Source organism: Staurois parvus, unplaced genomic scaffold (genome assembly GCF_062004578.1).
Source record: "Staurois parvus isolate SC_StPar_1 unplaced genomic scaffold, SC_StPar_1.0 ptg000714l, whole genome shotgun sequence".
Classification (NCBI taxonomy): Eukaryota; Metazoa; Chordata; class Amphibia; order Anura; family Ranidae; genus Staurois; species Staurois parvus.
In genome coordinates, this window is record NW_028318510.1 from 4,185,258 (window position 1) to 4,205,338 (window position 20,081).

General features: G+C 43.3%; 1 protein-coding gene across 3 annotated transcripts in view; it reads left to right on the forward strand.

Annotated features, from left to right (window-relative positions):
* ERBIN (erbb2 interacting protein) overlaps positions 1-20,081 on the forward strand; it is a 349,377-nt gene that overhangs the window by 247,797 nt on the left and 81,499 nt on the right. For all 3 annotated transcript variants that reach the window (XM_089653472.1, XM_089653471.1, XM_089653473.1), the window contains one exon: positions 6,956-7,034. In XM_089653472.1, the coding sequence (XP_089509598.1) occupies positions 6,956-7,034 (79 nt within the window). The remainder of the gene's footprint in view (positions 1-6,955; positions 7,035-20,081) is intronic.

The window sequence follows — 20,081 nt, forward strand, 5'->3', positions numbered from 1 at the left end:
GGAGAATGTCCCATTAATTGCATAACATTCTCCTAGTGTTCTTAAGGGAAAAGCTCGGTAAAGATAATCATTGTAGAAAAATAGAAATGGTGTGATTTGAGACTGTTAATGCCCATCCCAAAAGTGTTTGTGTACCAAGAATATAATGGGCGGCAGGGATTTTAAGGGCACCAGAAAACAGGAAAAACAATTTTTTTTTCTTTTTTATTAAAAAAAAAAAGCATAACACAGCTTTATTACATCAGTGTTAAAACCCAGAAACACTGTATATGAGAGAGAAAAAAATTGGAAGAAAATAAACCATTCAATAAATCCAAAACACATGGTCAAATATAGTAGATCTAATTACTTACAATTTATAGTTGTACTCAGGGCTTTCTTTCTGCCGGAACGCGGCGGTACTGCGTTCCGCCACCTTTTTCTTCTTGTCCCCGCTCACCGACTGCCTCTGCAGAGCTGACAAGCTATGCAGAGCAGCGAAAGTGACAGGTGCCGGACGCGGCTTGTTTATGTCATGCTTGCGCGTGCCCGGCACCTGTCACTGCCGCTGCTCACAGCCGGTGAGCGGGGACATGCACGCTTCACCCCCCCCCCCTCTACCGCCAGCGTGTAAACATCGGGGGCGCGGACGATGGGCGAGGACACTATGCACGCTTCACCGCCCCCCCCCGCCGGCGTGTAAACATCGGGGGCGGCGCGGCGACATCAACGGCAGTGACAGCGTGGACGCAGGGGCCGTACAGCTTGGAGTAGGTAAGCTGCGCTCGGCTCCCTGTCACTGACTGCAGTATCATGTATTGCTCTAAATTTTTACTCTCTCCCCAGCCTGTGCCCACCTAAACTATCCCAACCACCTGTGCCCACCTAAACTATCTGAGCCCACCTAAACTATCCTCACCCACCTGAGCCCACCTAAACTATTTCAGAACGCAATTGCTCAGCGCTCAGCGGCGCCGATCGAGAGCGCCCCTCCTGTGCATGAGGAACAGGAAAGATAAATTCAGTGATGGACGGTATTTTTTGGAGGAAAAGGTGGCAACCCTAGGGGAGCCTGTAGGAGCAGGCACATCTACCAGACAGGGTACACATGCATGCTAGACTGATTTTATATCTATGCTGGACGTTTACAAACGGCCTGCCATGATTTTATATCTATGCATGTGTTCCTGGTGTCAGTACGGTACTGATTTTATATCTATGCGTGTGTTTCTGGTGTCAGTACGGTACTGATTTTATATCTATGCATGTGTTTCTGGTGTCAGTACGGTACTGATTTTATATCTATGCGTGTGTTTCTGGTGTCAGTACGGTACTGATTTTATATCTATGCATGTGTTTCTGGTGTCAGTACATTAGTCATTTTATATCTATGCATGTGTTTCTGGTGTCAGTACGGTACTGATTTTATATCTATGCGTGTGTTTCTGGTGTCAGTACGGTATTCATTTTATATCTATGCATGTGTTTCTGGTGTCAGTACATTAGTCATTTTATATCTATGCATGTGTTTCTGGTGTCAGTACATTAGTCATTTTATATCTATGCATGTGTTTCTGGTGTCAGTACATTAGTCATTTTATATCTATGCATGTGTTTCATGCAGATCATGCAAGAGGCAGCCGGGGGTCCGATGACATCATTTCCCTTATATGGTATGTACGGGAAATGATGTCATCGGAAGCCCCTCCCAAATTTTACTTGCATTCCTGTTCTCTAAAGGGGTGGTCCTAGGGTTTGATGGGGGCGTGGCCAGGTTTGGGTGGGGGAGTTCCACCACCTTTCCTCTGAGAAAAAAAGCCCTGGTTGTACTACATACACCCAATCAAATACACATGAAGATATCTTTACATTTCTCATATGAAGATCCATTAGAGTGCTCCTGATGAAGAGCAAGTCTCAAAACATGTCAGGCATATATGGGCATGATATTTTCTGTATAGGCGATACTGACAAGACAACATGGGGGTTGAATTGTTGTTTACATACATAGAAATAGCTATGTTATGTATGCTATTATCTTTAACATGTGAGATGTGATGCTTTCAGTCCTGTGTTTCTGGATTTTAGCACTGAAGTAATAAATCTGTGTTATGTTTTTTGTGTGCCCTTGCCCTGCCACCCATTATATTCTTGTTGGTACATATAGATAATCAATGTACTTTTTTTATATAATTTCTGTGTTTTAAATGTGGTTCTGTATTTTATATCAGAGGTTCACGTCTACAGTTGTTGGATCTGCTGTTTGTTCAGGTCACATAAATATCAGTGGCAAACGTGAGCCCAATGGGTTTCTTTTATTCATCTATGGTTAATCTGTTCATTTTAATAGAGCCTGTCAGGATTCAAATGTTGGGAGCTATTTCTTACTTGTTTTCAAAATGCTTGATCATAAACTGTAATTATTTGCCTTTTTTCACTGCTTGGTGATTTACGATCTAGAACATGCACATAACAGAGGCAATGGCACCTGCTATGGGCAGCCTACCAGTCCTTAGATGTGAAGGCTGAATTTGTTTTCAAATTATTTTCTGCCTCTGGGATGTTTCATAGCATAGTTAACTATTGAGGGTTTTTATTGTTTTTGTGCCTATTGCAGATATTTCTTTTCACACCCTGCCCCAGAAACTCCCTCTTAAAGCTGAACTCTGAGAATATGAAAAACTATCCTTGCAGTGGGTTTGTTTTTGCCTAGTGTATAAGTAAAAATCTCTTAACTTATCCCTGTCTCGGCAGTTGGAGATCACCTCTTCTTTCTGACATTTGGCTTGTGTCCAGGCCTTTGGCACCCTCACTTGCAGTGCTGAATTGATGGTCTTTGCTGGCCTTAGCACAGATGACAATTGTCCCCAGAACAGGTTTTGTCATTGGAAGATATCCACTCTCCTCCTGTTCTAGTGACAACTGTAAAATTTTGGATCTTTCTGTCCCGTAGACCGTGGTAACCAGGACAATTTGAGTAGGCGAATCTTCCCAGTGGGGATACAGACATAATTTGGCCTGAATAGCGTTAAATGAATAGCAAAACTTAGGCTGACAAGATTTCAACTGAACAGTTTGGAATATTAAAATTCACTCTTTCCGTTTAACAAAAATACAGATACAGGATTCCTGCAGTAGAAGAGATATACTCTTCTCTCCCCTGTCTACTACTCTCCCTCCATTTCAGTGATGCAGCCTCTATCAGTGTCCTATGCATTCAGAGCTTCCAGGAGTGTCACTTGCCTATGTCTTCCGCAGCGTGCTATGGTTCCACCCTTTGAATCCTATGTATCTGAATGCCGAGTACCCCGCAATACAGATTTGTTTGAGGCTTACAGTTCCTCTATGCCAACTCATTTGTATAGCTGCAGCCCTTTGTGGTAGTCCCAGTTAGTTTAGTGGTGACCTATTTTCCACCTTCAGTAATGATAATGGAAGAGGAAGTTCTCGTCTTCCTCTTACAGTAGGCTTGAGTCTCCCATTTCCTATCCACATTGCTGAGGGGCCAGTCACTGATTTAAACACTAGTTTCTTGTCTTTGATTTCTCCCTCTTTCCTGACTGCTCAGTCCCAAGGGTTGGCTTTAACAATGGCTAAATATTCTTAATATGCAGTCTCCAAGCTTGCTGAAAATATTAATGTCAATGTGACCTTGCGTCTAAAAACTCACTAGCACTAAAATATATTTCTTTAATGATCAGGAAGTGAATTATACCCAGGTTTGAAACCATGGAGACGTATATGCTCTTGTGGTCTTTGTCCTTTTTAAGTCAGGTCAGTTTACTCCGAAACTATATTTGTTTTTGAAAAATGGCTACTAATTGAATCGTCCACCATCTTCAGATATCTCCAGTTTTATCTGCGATACGATCAGGGAAATTTCCCTTACCCTGTGGTCAACAGAACAAAAAGGGGAGGACTCAGGTGGCAATATAAGCACTTCCCTTTAATAGAGTGGGGGGTTTGGAACCTCTGGTAAGTTTTTTTTTTTTTTTTTTTTTTTTTTTTTTTTTTTCTTCAGTGATTTTCCCTGCTGAGGACATACCTACCACTTTGGGCACTGACAGCCAGGCAGTCATGGGTAATCAACGATAAACACCTTATAGACGTTCTAACATTTCTAGCTCTATCCACAGCTAAAAATGTATTAAATCTATTACTTAGGGTGGCTTGGCTGGATACCTGATCAGTGCATGGGTAGACTGATCTTCCTGTCCTAGTGGAAGCCCACATAAATTGTTCTTTGCTGTCCTCTTTCTTAGTGCAAATCTGTCATTCTGCTCAGACTGACTGATGGCAATAGACTATGGCTTGTCTTATAACCTCCGTTGACTGATGAAAGCTGACTTCTGAATAGAGCGAAGGACACATTAATGAAAAGCTCAAGAACCAAATTCCTAAACATATGGCAGCCATGGCTTGGCTATATCCAACCACAGGACCACAATTGAGAATTCCTAATGAACCAGTTTAATGTCTCCCTACTATCCAGGCTATGTGGGGGGAAGGGTTTTCCCTCTGTTTTCTCTTTTACTTCCTTACTACCGCCTCTTCTCTTTAGCCTTACTTTTTTAATGGCAAACTTAAGGGTTACCTTTTATACCTTTTTTAATGACTGAGTCGTTTTAACTCTTCTTTATTTTCATAATTTATCCTGACCCACCCAATATGCTTTTGCAGGCACATTTGTACTTTTGTCAGGTCGTCCAAAATCGATTTTTCAGATTATGGTGGACATTGGACATTTACACCACTTGACAGATTCTTGTTCCTCCTAGAAACCGTATTGGTCAGATATCTGCGCTTTGAATCTTGGCACTACATACCCGATATGACCATTATCAGGAGTTCGTACTTTTCCTTTTGGATTTTTGTAATTCAAGTTATATTATGGAGAAGGTAATGGGAAACTGTGGAACTTGCAAAGTTTAACAGAAGCGCCCAAAACTCCCCAGGTGGACTGGAATAGAGTTGGGTACTATGGCTGGGAGATTCTTGCTGCTGGAGTATCCAAGACCTGTAGGAAGCCAGGGGCTGACTCAACCCGACAGGCTCATATCACTTTTTGCTGGACTGACCCTTTAATTGATGTTATCAACAATGTACAGTTGTGTTCAAAATAATAGCAGTCAGACATCACTAACCTGATCAATCACTGTTTTTGGTAGAAATGATATTTCTACATGGCAAATAATTTACTAGCAGGTCTAGTAGAGTAATAGAAATCCAACAGACCCAACATCATGACATGCATGCTGCTGATTCTGTGTCATTGAATCACTAATTGAAAGGGGCATGTTCAAAATAATATCAGTGTGGAATTCTATTAGTGAGGTCATTCATTCTTTGAAAAACAGGTGGCAATTATTGCCCTTATTTAGGGAAGGAAGGCAGCAAATGTTGTACATGCTGGTTACAGTGCATTTCTCTCTGAAATTCTGAGGAAAATGGGTCGTTCCAGACATTGTTCAGAAGAACGGCGTACCTTGACTAAAAAGTTGATTGGAGAGGGGAAAACATAAAGAAGTGCAGAAAATTATAGGCTGCTCAGCTAAAATGATCGCAAATGCTTTAAAATGGCAACCAAAACCTGAAAGACGTGGAAGAAAGCGAAAAACTACCATTCGAATGGATAGAAGAATAGCCAAAATGGCAAGGACTCAGCCAACAATCAGCTCCAGGAAGATCAAAGAAGGTGTAAAGTTACCTGTGAGTACTGTAACAATTAGAAGACGCCTATGTGAAGCCAAGCTATCTGCAAGAAGCCCCCACAAAGTCCCACTGTTGAAAAAAAAGAGGTGCCGGAGAGGTTACAATTTGCCAAAGAGCACATTGACTGGCCTAAAGAGAAATGGCGCAACATTTTGTGGACTGATGAAAGTAAGATTGTTCTTTTTGGGTCTAGTGGCCGGAGACAGTTTGTCAGATGACCCCCAAACACTGAATTCAAGCCACAGTACACTGTGAGGACAGTGAAGCATGGTTGCGCAAGCATCATGATTTGGGGATGTTTCTCATGCTATGGTGTTGGGCCTATTTATCGCATACCAGGGATCATGGATCAGTTTGAATACATCAGAATACTTGAAGAGGTCATGCTGCCTTATGCTGAAGAGGAAATGCCCTTGAAATGGGTGTTCCAACAAGACAACGACCCCAAAAACACCAGTAAACGTGCAACATCTTGGTTCCCGACCAACAAGATTGACGTTATGGAGTGGCCAGCCCAATCCCTGGATCTTAATCCAATAGAAAACTTGTGGGGTGATATCAAAAATGCAGTTTCTGAGGCAAAACCAAGAAATAGAAAAGAACTGTGGAATGTAGTCCAATCATCCTGGGCTGGAATACCTGTTCACAGGTGCCAGAAGTTGGTTGACTCCATGCAACACAGATGTACAGCAGTTCTCAGAAACAGTGCTTATACAACTAAATATTCATTAAGTGATTCAAAGGAAAGCAAAATCTTCAAACATTTTTCAGTTTATATAGTGAATGTTTGAGTTTGTAAAGAAGAATACAAACACTGCTATTTTTTTGAACAGTCTAATATTCACTTTTCTTCAATTTTTTTAGAGGAACAACACAAATTTGATTATATTTTTCTTCATGTTTTGATTTGGAATAGAATGTGTAGTGTTCCCAATGCAATTGTGTGGATGGAAATAAAAGCTATTAGAAGGATTTTGAGCTTTATTCACTTTTTTCAACACACTATTATTTTGAACACAAGTGTATATGTGGAGGCTGTCTTACTACTACTACTACTACTTTAAAGCTGAACTCCCTACGAATAACTAGATACACAGTTGAAGCACCTATGTGTTAATTGTCTTATCTGCTAAAGGATTTAGAATTCTGTCCAGATACTTTTATGAATCCCATCGTGTTCTGGTAAAATTGTCCATCATGATTATTAAATGTATTTTTTTTTTAAGTTTGTGTTGATGAATATTGGCATTTTTTTTCTTTGCAGGGATACAGGAGTTTCCAGAAAATATTAAGAACTGTAAAGTTTTGACAATCGTCGAAGCAAGCGTCAATCCAATTTCCAAGTAAGTTTCGGAATGTAATCACATCATTCTGTTTGCTTTAAAGCCAAAGGGCCCTTTCACTGGGTGGACTGATCTGGTCCGTCTGTCCTTTTTTTCAGGCAGACTCGATTAGACCACCTATTGTTGTCTATGGGGAGAAGGATGTAAACTGACATGACTGCTTACACCCCTCCTGCATCCGATCTGATAAAAACAAGATGGATGAGGGATATATACACACACTACACCCCTTACATTTTTGTAAATATATATTGTTATATATTATATTTTTTCATGTGAAAACACTGAAGAAATGACAGAAAATTATGTAGAGCAACAATTCTTTTTTCAGATCCTCAGTTCTTTGCCATGAGGTGCCATGTTGAACTTCCAGTAACCAGTATGAGAGAGTGAGAGCGATAACCCCAAACTTAACATACCTGCTCCCTATATACACCTGTGCTCCCCATTTACACCCGAGACCTTGTAACACTAACGAGTCACATGACACCGGGGAGGGAAAATGGCTAATTGGGCCCAATTTGTACATTTTCACTGGTGTACTCACTTTTGTTGCCAGCGGTTTAGACATTAATGGCTGTGTGTTGAGTTATTTGGAAGGGACAGCAAATTTACCCTGTTATACAAGCTGTACACTCACTGCTTTACATTGTAGCAAAGTGTAATTGCTTCAGTGTTGCCACATGAAATTATATAATAAAATATTTTAAAAAATGTGAGGTGTGTGCTCACTTCTGGGAGATACTGTGTGTGTGTGTGTGTGTGTGTGTGTGTGTGTGTGTGTATATATATATATATATATATATATATATATATATATATATATATATATTAATATGTTATATGATTTGCATACCGCCAACAGTTTGCGCAGTGCTTTACAAAATGAAGGTAGTCACAGTTACAATACAATTTGGTACAAGATCAAACAGAGGGCCCTGCTCCTTAGAGCTTACTATATATATATATATATATATATATACAGTGGGGATCGAAAATTTGGGCACCCCAGCTAAAAATTTGTATTAATGTGCATAAAGAAGCCAAGGAAAGATGGAAAAATCTCCAAAAGGCATCAAATTACAGATTAGACATTCTTATAATATGTCAACAAAAGTTAGATTTTATTTCCATCATTTACACTTTCAAAATAACTGAAAACAAAAAAAATGGCGTCTGCAAAAGTTTGGGCACCCTGCAGAGTTAATATCTTGTACTGTCCCCTTTGGCAAGTATCACAGCTTGTAAACGCTTTTTGTAGCCAGCCAAGAGTCTTTCAATTCTTGTTTGAGGTATCTTTGCCCATTCTTCCTTACAAAAGTCTTCCAGTTCTTTGAGATTTCTGGGCTGTCTGTCACGCACTGCTCTTTTAAGGTCTATCCATAGATTTTCAATTATGTTGAGGTCAGGAGATTGTGAAGGCCATGGCAAAACCTTCAGTTTACGCCTCTTGATGTAATCCCCCGTGGATTTCGAGGTGTGTTTAGGATCATTATCCATTTGTAGAAGCCATCCTCTCTTTAACTTCAGCTTTTTCACAGATGGCATCAAGTTACCATCCAAAATTTGCTGAAATTTTATTGAATCCATTTTTCCTTCTACTCGTGAGATGTTCCCTGTGCCACTGGCTGCAACACAACCCCAAAGCATGATTGATCCAACCCCATGCTTAACAGTTGGACAGAGGTTCTTTTCATTAAATTCTGTGCCCCTTCTTCTCCAAACGTACCTTTGCTCATTCCGGCCAAAAAGTTCCATTTTAACCTCATCGGTCCACAGAACTTGTTTCCAAAATGCATCAGGCTTGTCTATATGTTCATTTGCAAAGTTCAAACGATGATTTTTGTGGTGAGGACGTAGAAGAGGTTTTCTTCTGATGAATCTTCAATGAAGACCATATTTGTACAAGTATCTCTTTATAGTGGAATAGTGTACCACAACTCCAGTGTCTGCCAGATCTTTCTGGAGGGATCGTGCAGTCAAACGTGGGTTTTGAATTGTTTTTCTCACAATCCTGCGAGCTGTTCTGTCTGATATTTTTCTTGGTCTTCCAGATGTTGCTTTAACTTCCACTGTTCCTGATGACTGCCATTTCTTAATTACATTCCGAACAGAGGATATTGACATCTAAAACCGCTTTGCTATCTTCTTATAGCCTTCTCCAGCTTTGTGAGCGTCAACTATTTTCAGTTTCAGTTTTCTAGTCAACTGCTTAGAACAGGGGTGTCCAAACTTTTTTCAAAGAGGGCCAGATTGGATGAAGTGAACATGGTGGAGGGCCAAACATTTTTCCGAACATTCTTTGAACCATTACAATTAAATGCAAATAAATTATTTTATGCCAAGTTAATTGCAAACGACATACTTTTCATTTCATAACATTAAGATCAACTGACAGCTGAGTTTTCACAATGTATTGAAAAGAAATTTAAAAAAAACTTACCTGCACTAATGTGAAGGGTGAAAAAGGTAGCTGGAGCTGAAGTCTCTGCTCGGCAGCCGGGAGGGGAAGAGAAACACACTTCATGCTGGAAGCCCGGCCCTGACGTCACCGCCCTCTGTCGCTCCCAGCGCGGCGCAGTCACGCATGCGCACTGCTCTCAAGCAGAAGACTGTCTGCCACAGAAGGGAGGGCCGTGCGACAGCCGCATTTACACAGACCAGGGAGAACGCGCCGCAGTCAGGCAAGCGCACTGCCCTCTGCTCTCAAGCAGAAGACTGTCTGCCACAGAAGGGAGGGCCGTGCGACAGCCGCATTTACACAGACCAGGGAGAACGCGCTGCAGTCAGGCATGCGCACTGCCCTCTGCTCTCAAGCAGAAGACTGTCTGCCATAGAAGGGAGGGCCGTGGGAGGGCCACATTACACAGAGCAGGGAGGGCTGTTGGAGGGCCGTATTAAACCGACCCCCGGGCCGTAAATGGCCCGCGGGCCGGACTTTGGACATGCCTGGCTTAGAAGAACCCATGGTGCTGATTGTTGGGGCAAGGTCAGATGAGTCTGGGCATTTAAAACCTTTGAGCTTGACATCACCTGGTCTTCCCAGACGATGATTGAGAACAATCCATGACACTGGCAGGTCTCAGCTTTGCAAAGGGGGCAGTGCATGCTATAAATTCTGCAGGGTGCCCAAACTTTTGCAGACACCATTGTCTTGTTTTCTGTTATTTTGAAAGTGTAAATGATGGAAATAAAATCTAACTTTTATTGACATATTATAAGAATGTCTGTCTAATCTGTAGTTTGATGCCTTGTGGAGATTTTTCCATCTTTCCTTGGCTTCTTTATGCACATTAATACAAATTTTTAGCTGGGGTGCCCAAACTTTCGATCCCCACTGTGTGTGTGTGTATGTATGTATGTATATGTATATATATATATATATATATATATATATATATATATATATATATATATATATATATATATATATATATATATATATACATACCGTATTTGCCGGCGTATAAGACGACTTTTCAACCCCTGAAAATCTTCTGAAAAGTCGGGTTTCGTCTTATACGCCGGTATACGGCGAGCCGGTGTCAGGGCGGCACTTTTTCCAGGGGCGGTGTCCTAAGTACAGGGGTGGGCAGAGGGGCTGCTGTACCTTACCTGGCTCCGGTCCCGGTCCCACAATGATCCGGTCCAGGAAGCGCGGCTGCTCCTTCTTTCAGTTCGGCCGCTCGATGGTCGCACGGCCGCTCGGCTCCGCCTCCTCACCGGTGATTGGGCGCCAGCGCACACAGGTGACCAATCACCGGCGAGGAGGCGGAGCCGAAAGGCCCCGCGAGAATCAAGCTGCCGAACTGAAAGAAGGAGCAGCCGCTCCTCTCCCCCACTGACACTAACGATGGGGCACTATTCCTCCTCCCCACTGACACCAACGATGGGGCACTATTCCTCCTCCCCACTGACACCAACGATGGGGCACTATTCCTCCTCCCCACTGACACCAACGATGGGGCACTATTCCTCCTCCCCACTGACACCAACGATGGGGCACTATTCCTCCTCCCCACTGACACCAACGATGGGGCACTATTCCTCCTCCCCACTGACACCAACGATGGGGCACTATTCCTCCTCCCCACTGACACCAACGATGGGGCACTATTCCTCCTCCCCACTGACACCAACGATGGGGCACTATTCCTCCTCCCCACTGACACCAACGATGGGGCACTATTCCTCCTCCCCACTGACACCAACGATGGGGCACTATTCCTCCTCCCCACTGACACCAACGATGGGGCACTATTCCTCCTCCCCACTGACACCAACGATGGGGCACTATTCCTCCTCCCCACTGACACCAACGATGGGGCACTATTCCTCCTCCCCACTGACACCAACGATGGGGCACTATTCCTCCTCCCCACTGACACCAACGATGGGGCACTATTCCTCCTCCCCACTGACACCAACGATGGGGCACTATTCCTCCTCCCCACTGACACCAACGATGGGGCACTATTCCTCCTCCCCACTGACACCAACGATGGGGCACTATTCCTCCTCCCCACTGACACCAACGATGGGGCACTATTCCTCCTCCCCACTGACACCAACGATGGGGCACTATTCCTCCTCCCCACTGACACCAACGATGGGGCACTATTCCTCCTCCCCACTGACACCAACGATGGGGCACTATTCCTCCTCCCCACTGACACCAACGATGGGGCACTATTCCTCCTCCCCACTGACACCAACGATGGGGCACTATTCCTCCTCCCCACTGACACCAACGATGGGGCACTATTCCTCCTCCCCACTGACACCAACGATGGGGCACTATTCCTCCTCCCCACTGACACCAACGATGGGGCACTATTCCTCCTCCCCACTGACACCAACGATGGGGCACTATTCCTCCTCCCCACTGACACCAACGATGGGGCACTATTCCTCCTCCCCACTGACACCAACGATGGGGCACTATTCCTCCTCCCCACTGACACCAACGATGGGGCACTATTCCTCCTCCCCACTGACACCAACGATGGGGCACTATTCCTCCTCCCCACTGACACCAACGATGGGGCACTATTCCTCCTCCCCACTGACACCAACGATGGGGCACTATTCCTCCTCCCCACTGACACCAACGATGGGGCACTATTCCTCCTCCCCACTGACACCAACGATGGGGCACTATTCCTCCTCCCCACTGACACCAACGATGGGGCACTATTCCTCCTCCCCACTGACACCAACGATGGGGCACTATTCCTCCTCCCCACTGACACCAACGATGGGGCACTATTCCTCCTCCCCACTGACACCAACGATGGGGCACTATTCCTCCTCCCCACTGACACCAACGATGGGGCACTATTCCTCCTCCCCACTGACACCAACGATGGGGCACTATTCCTCCTCCCCACTGACACCAACGATGGGGCACTATTCCTCCTCCCCACTGACACCAACGATGGGGCACTATTCCTCCTCCCCACTGACACCAACGATGGGGCACTATTCCTCCTCCCCACTGACACCAACGATGGGGCACTATTCCTCCCCCACTGACACCAACGATGGGGCACTATTCCTCCCCCACTGACACCAACGATGGGGCACTATTCCTCCCCCACTGACACCAACGATGGGGCACTATTCCTCCCCCACTGACACCAACGATGGGGCACTATTCCTCCCCCACTGACACCAACGATGGGGCACTATTCCTCCCCCACTGACACCAACGATGGGGCACTATTCCTCCCCCACTGACACCAACGATGGGGCACTATTCCTCCCCCACTGACACCAACGATGGGGCACTATTCCTCCCCCACTGACACCAACGATGGGGCACTATTCCTCCCCCACTGACACCAACGATGGGGCACTATTCCTCCCCCACTGACACCAACGATGGGGCACTATTCCTCCCCCACTGACACCAACGATGGGGCACTATTCCTCCCCCACTGACACCAACGATGGGGCACTATTCCTCCCCCACTGACACCAACGATGGGGCACTATTCCTCCCCCACTGACACCAACGATGGGGCACTATTCCTCCCCCACTGACACCAACGATGGGGCACTATTCCTCCCCCCCCACTGACACCAACGATGGGGCACTATTCCTCCCCCCCACTGACACCAACGATGGGGCACTATTCCTCCCCCCCACTGACACCAACGATGGGGCACTATTCCTCCCCCCCACTGACACCAACGATGGGGCACTATTCCTCCCCCCCACTGACACCAACGATGGGGCACTATTCCTCCCCCCCACTGACACCAACGATGGGGCACTATTCCTCCTCCCCACTGACACCAACAATGGGGCACTATTCCTCCTCCCCACTGACACCAACGATGGGGCACTATTCCTCCCACTGACACCAACGATGGGGCACGATTCCTCCCACTGATACCAATGATGAGGCACTACTCCATCCACTGACACCAATGATGGGGCACTATTCCTCCCACTGACACTAATGATGAGACACTATTCCTCCCACTGACACTAATGATGAGACACTATTCCTCACACACTGACACTACTGATGGGGCACCATTAGTGTCAGTGGGAGGAGTAGTGCCTCATCATTGGTATCAGTGGGAGGAATCATGCCCCATCATTGGTGTCAGTGGGAGGAATAGCACCCCATCATTGGAATACCATACTGAAATAGCATACCATATTGAAATCAAATCTGATGTGTTTTCATTTTTATTTGGTGTGCGTTGGAAGAGGGGTAGTCTTATACGGCGAGTATAGCTCAAACCCTATATTTTAACAGGAAAAGTAGGGGGTCGTCTTATACGCCGGCAAATACGGTATATATATATATATATATATATATATATATATATATATATATATTTTTTATTTATTTATTTTTTTTCCACTGCAGCAGCAGACACTGCTACTGAGAAAATTTGTGCCACTCATCTGTCCCCTTCGGCCTGCTGCGCTGTTCATAAAGCACATACCACTATTACATAGTGCATCGTCTTCTGTGAATGTAGGGGGAACAGTTGAATGGCAAGGTGGCCCACCGCCCATTCAGAGAATGTGACCCATTGTGGCAGTGTAGTAATATGAGCAATATGAATGGCGGAGAGAGCAGAAAGGGATGGACAAACAGCTCAACTTTTTTTCAGTAGCGGCAGCTGCTGTTAACTCTCACAGAGCTAGAATATAACCGCTCAAGGCAGTATCTGATGGCTGTAAAGGACACATCACAAGAATGATTTTTACTGGAACCAGACACATGCATGTAATGGGATATACACTCTTAGCCTTGGTTCACACCAGTGTGACTTGTCATATGACTTGATGTTTCTAAGTCGCTTGACAAGTCGCACCCCATTTGCGGCAGTGGAACCGTTCAGATCACTGCAATTCTGAAAAAGGTTCCTGCACTATTTGTGTGACTTGCATTGACATCTGTTAAATGAAATCACACAGATGTCAGCAAGCTACACATGAAATCGCACTGACAGCTTTGAAGTAGCATGGCTTCAAATCTGCACGGGTGTGAACCAGGGCTCACACATAGCTTATGAGTTTGCTGCTATGTCCCCCAAAAAGTGTGTATCCCATACATTTATATATAAATGTATTTATTTCAGCTTTAATTTTTTTATTTTATTTTTTTCAATATGGCTTTCCTTTGTTTAAAGTAAAGCATACTGCAATATTTATTGAGGCTAACAACATTAACAGCTATCCTTGTAATCAAGAACTGTAGGAGGATGTCAATAAGAGGTCTTGTAACATGATATGAGATGATATAAGAATAAATGATTGCTACGATTAGAGCAATAAAACACACTTGTACAACCTTCCCAGCACTTTTCTCTGTGCAGTTCTAATGCTATTTTCTTTTTTTTAACAACAAATGGATTATAGAGCAATTTGGGGAATATGTTATCCTGCTATACAGTGAAGTGCTTTGAATAGGTCACGGGGTCTCCATGATTAACTGTAAAGAAACAGCAGGAATTCAACAGTAAATCAAAGTTCTGTATTTCTCAAATAGGCTTTGCTAATTGCCATTGGTTTATAATGTCCTCTAAATCACCATTAATGTCAGCTCAGCATTACATGATGCATTAACCAATACAGCTTACGTGATGAAGTAGGCCAGACTAAACCAGTGAATGTATTAGGGTTGCAGTTTCCATATGTGAACAATTACATTATATAACTGACAAAAATATATTTATTTCTGCATTAAGCTCTGTAACCTTTCCTTAAGGTTCTGAAGTATGTTGTTTAGGACAGACATACATATGGCAAAAGCAGATATTGTAAGGGTGGTCATACACATTACAATATGAATGTACAATGTCTGTACAATCTCCTTTACATTTATTAAACCTGAGTAAAGTGAGGACAAACCTAAACAGTCAATTTAATTTGTAATCAGTTGTGCAGGCACTTTACATAGATCTATAGGAGATTGTAAAATCAGATTATATAATGTGTGGTCATCTTTAGATTGCCACCGTTATCCCTCCTGCTTACACTGATCAGCCATATCATTATGACCACTGACAGGGAAAATATAAATAACACTGAATATCTCGTTACAATGGCACCTGAAAGTGGATGGGATATATTAAGGAGCAAGTGAACATGTTGTCCCTGAAGTTGAGGTTTTGAAAGAATGGGTAAATGTAAGGATTTGAACAACTTTGACAAGGACCAAATTGTAATACCTAGATGACTGGGTCAGAGCAACTCCAAAACTGCAGCTCTTGTGGGATGTTCTCAGTCTGCAGTGGTCAGGACTGACCAAGAGTGGTCCAAAGAAGGAAAACCTGCAACAGGGTCCTGCACAGCCAAGACATTTTTATGCACATATGGCGTGAAGGTTGGTTTTGTAGTCCAGGTCAATAAAAGCGCTACTGTAGCTCTAATTACTAAAAAAGTTCATGCTGGTTCTGATAGAAGGATGCCAGAACACACAGGGCATCGCAGTTTGTTGCGTAGCTGTAGACAGTCAGGGTGCCCATGCTGACCCACTACAGAACAATGGAAGAAGGTTGCCTGGTCTAATATATCATGTTTTCTTTTACATCATGTGGATGGTTGGGTGCATGTGCTTTGCTTACCTGGGGAAGAAATGGCACCAGGTTGCACTATGGGAAGAAGGTAAGCCAGTGAAGGCAGTCTGATGCTTTGTGCAATGTTCTGCAGGGAAGCCTTGCATCCTGCCATTCATGCAGATTTTACTTTGCCCTGTACCACCTATCTAAACATTGATGCTGACCAAATATGCCACTTCATGGAAACGGTATTCCCTGATTGCATTGGCCTCTTTCAGCAGGATAATGCACACTGCCACATTGCAAAAATGGTTTAAGAATGGTTTGAGGTGTTGATTTGGCCTCCAAATTCTCCAGCCCTCTATCCAATTGAGCATCTCTGGGAAGTACCGCAAAAACAAGTTTAATCCATGGAGGCCTCACTTCGCAACTTACAGGATTAAAGGATCTGCTACCGATGACTTGGCAGCATGCCTTCAAAGATCTAGTGGAGTTCATGGCTTGACAGGTCAGGGCTATACTGACAGCAAAAGGGTGACTTAGTCAATATTAGGTGGGTGATTATAAAGTTATGGCTAAGCGATGTATATTGCCCATGGCAATTGTTTTTCCCCAGTAGAGGTTGGACAGTAACACAAGACTACAGAGCAATCCCATCCCTAGTACGCACTCCATCTAGCCAGAAGAGATAACCTAACTACAAACTGACTCTAAACTGTGTCTAACATTTAGAGCAGATACAGTATGACACCCTGAGATACAACAGTGGTCTGAGTGGAACTAAGCTTCCAGGCATCACATCATGTCTTCTTAGGGCCAGCTCACCTTAAAGAAGCAGTCGTTTTAACCATTGAGAGTGCTCCTGGTTACCCTCAATGTTCCCCTCTTTTCTAGTAAGTCTTCATACTCGCTGCTGAAGTACAACCTTGGGTGTGCTTAAGTTGGGTAGACAACAGCCCAAGCACTGTCACAAGATTGTGGTCACCTCCCCCACATACCATAAAATCCAGTTCTGTTAGAGCAGTGTTTCTCAACTCCAGTCCTCATGGACCCCCAACAGGTCATGTTTTCAGGATTTCCCTCAGATGAAACAGCTGTGGTAATTACTAAGGCAGTGAAACTGATCAAATCACCTGTGCAAAATAATGGAAATCCTGAAAACATGACCTGTTGGGGGTCCATGAGGACTGGAGTTGAAAAACACTGTGTTAGAGCAACATAGACAAAAGGTAGCGAGGAAGAATAGGTTAGTGTTTGTATTCTTCTACACTCTATCCAAAACTGAAAAAACCTTTGAATTTAGATTTATTTTAAAGCTAAGTTCACCCTTTGTACCATAATACACTTATTTTTAGGGTGTAACAGCCTCCCCTTTAAAATCGGCAGAGCACCGCCCACACTGCCGCATAATACATTCGCAGGGATGTGACTGAATAAACTACCACAATGCAGACAGACTTGTAGTTAAGAGTACAGTAATTAGTGCACTCGTAGTCCATTGACACTTCCTCCAGCTTTCTATCTAAGGTGTGGGCAGAGATCTAGAGGAAGAGTCTGCAGGAGCTGACATTGCACCTGAGGTCCACTGATCACGAATGTGTTTCAGGCTCCTGTGGGAGAAAATCATAAAGGCACATTTTTTTTTCTGCAAAAATATGCACATCCAATATTTTTTTTTTTTTCCTTAAAAGTGATCTTAGCCAATAACACCCCTAACATTCTAGCAACAATTACAGTTTACAACTGTTACCCCAGAGAAAAGACGCAAAAGCATTTCCTTGAGTGTTAAGTAGCAAAAAAAAAAAAAAAACGAAAGAAAAGGTCAACTGGGGAGTAGATTGGGTCTGGTTAAAACAGTTAAAAAACTAAGGACTACAAGGAAGGAGTAATTGAGCCACATGCACCCTAAACACTAGTTTGAAATACTTTGCAAATAAATGTTTAGTAAATGTTTAGATCAGGACTTGTATAGCAATGAGTACATTGAGAGCATGCTTACCATGGAGGTAACCCCATTTTCGCAGCTAAGGACGCCCAGCGTGTGTCTGCGCCAGATACAACAAGCCAGAGAATGGTAGTCTCTCACATCAGTTTAAATAGCAGTAGAAATATGCATGTGGGTAGAGTAATTCACTGTACATTATAACAAAATGTCATCTAGCCTGCTATTAAAGTGAAAAAATCATTACAATAATCGGCTTGAATATAAACAAACTCTGCAGTGTAACTTTCAAAGTTATTGGAAAATATAACCATCATTAACAACACTAAAGTTTTAAAAATACTTTAAACATTTATTTGATTATTTATTATTATAGCAGAAGCAATATATCTGCTCTTATAAATTAATCCAGCAGCTACAGTTCATAAAGTAAATAAAGCACTTATAGGAGATGCATGGCCAAAACTTTTTGGGCCCTACTTCTCCTATGGATCACAGGAGTGCAGTTTTTTTCTGAACCACTGTGACCCATTTTTAGCCAACAGCAGGCTAGAGCCCACTATCGGCTGATGTCACTCAACTGGAAAAAGCTCAGGAAAGATCCTGACTTTACGGTAGGGATCCACCAAGATGACTGGATCGGCAGCTAGCTCAGCGTGTCGCTGGGAACCTGAGCCAGCCGCTCCCATTCCCTGCATAGCCCAGCGTTCCAGTGAGCCCTAGAGGGGCAGAGCAGAGAGCTGGTGACTGACAGCCACTGCTCTCTGCTCAATGAATGAGAACAGAGCAATCAAGTTCTCAGCCTTAGAATCAGTGGGGGACAGATGCAGCATTAGACTGATGCTGCATCCAGTTAAAGAACCCCATACTTCTTTTAAAGGATGCAAAATAAACTTTTTATACTGTAAATCTGTTGATTAAAATACATAACAATATAAAGTTGCTCTGCTCATGTGTACAAAGTGCACGCAGCACCATAATAACTGCTTGAACAAATAGATCCACTTGTTATGGCTCAGCTGACCCGTTTCATCAAATTATTGACTTTTTTAAAGGCAGAACTATACATTACATCATCACTATACATTACGAAAAAAATTCCTACATATCTAGCTAGCAGTCTACTGAAAAAAGTAAACTTATTACAGGAATTGGCTTGAATGTGAGAACTTTGCAATTTAACTTTCACGGTTCATAGAAAATATAATCACCGTTCCTAACACTAAGATTTCACGACTAGTTTAAACATTGATTTTTATATTCAAAATTTAATTTCCAGAGTTTGTCCCCGCTTCATATTAAACTGAAAGAGATTGGATTTGTTTTGGACATCAAACTGATTTCAGTGGGATAGTGGTTGCCTAACATCAATATTTTTGGTCTGTCATTTATTGTTTTTTCTAAAAGTAGGTTGGTACTGGAGGTGTGTGGCTGCACTTGACCATTTCTCTATACCCCAGAGGAACTCTGGAACCCCTGATAAAACCAATTAATTGGGATTCAATAGGATAATGCACCTTACCTTGGTGGCCAGTAGGAAGACAGACCCATTTACAGTAGTGGTCAGAATTGCCACCATTACAGACAACTAAAGAGATCATTGGGAGTCATGCCATTGACTGTGCTGAGTGGTGTTGGCCCTGGAACTTTGCAAGCACTTGGGAAGTCAATTAATCATTGCTCAAGGAACCCCTAGCAACCTTGGGAGGAGCCGTGGCTGAGAATGGCTGCTCTGTTATCTAAGGCCAGGATTGTTTTTGGCAGCAATCTGTAAACTGAGCTCAAATCATGTGGCTTACATTGAGCAAAGTTTACTATACACATGTATACTGTAGAACAGTGTCCTTTGGAAAATGTCATGCTATGTCTTTATATAATAAATATAGCACAGCACGATAACTGAGATAATTGCCCTTTACTGAGATATTTACACTTCAGTGTCCTTATGCTTATCACTTCCATAATCCTTTATTCCCCAATGCTACATCTCTTTTATTTAAGTCTAGCCTTTCAGAAAGCACATTGATTAAAATGGTCTTGATGGACCAAAAAGTAATTTTCTGTGTTAATTATGC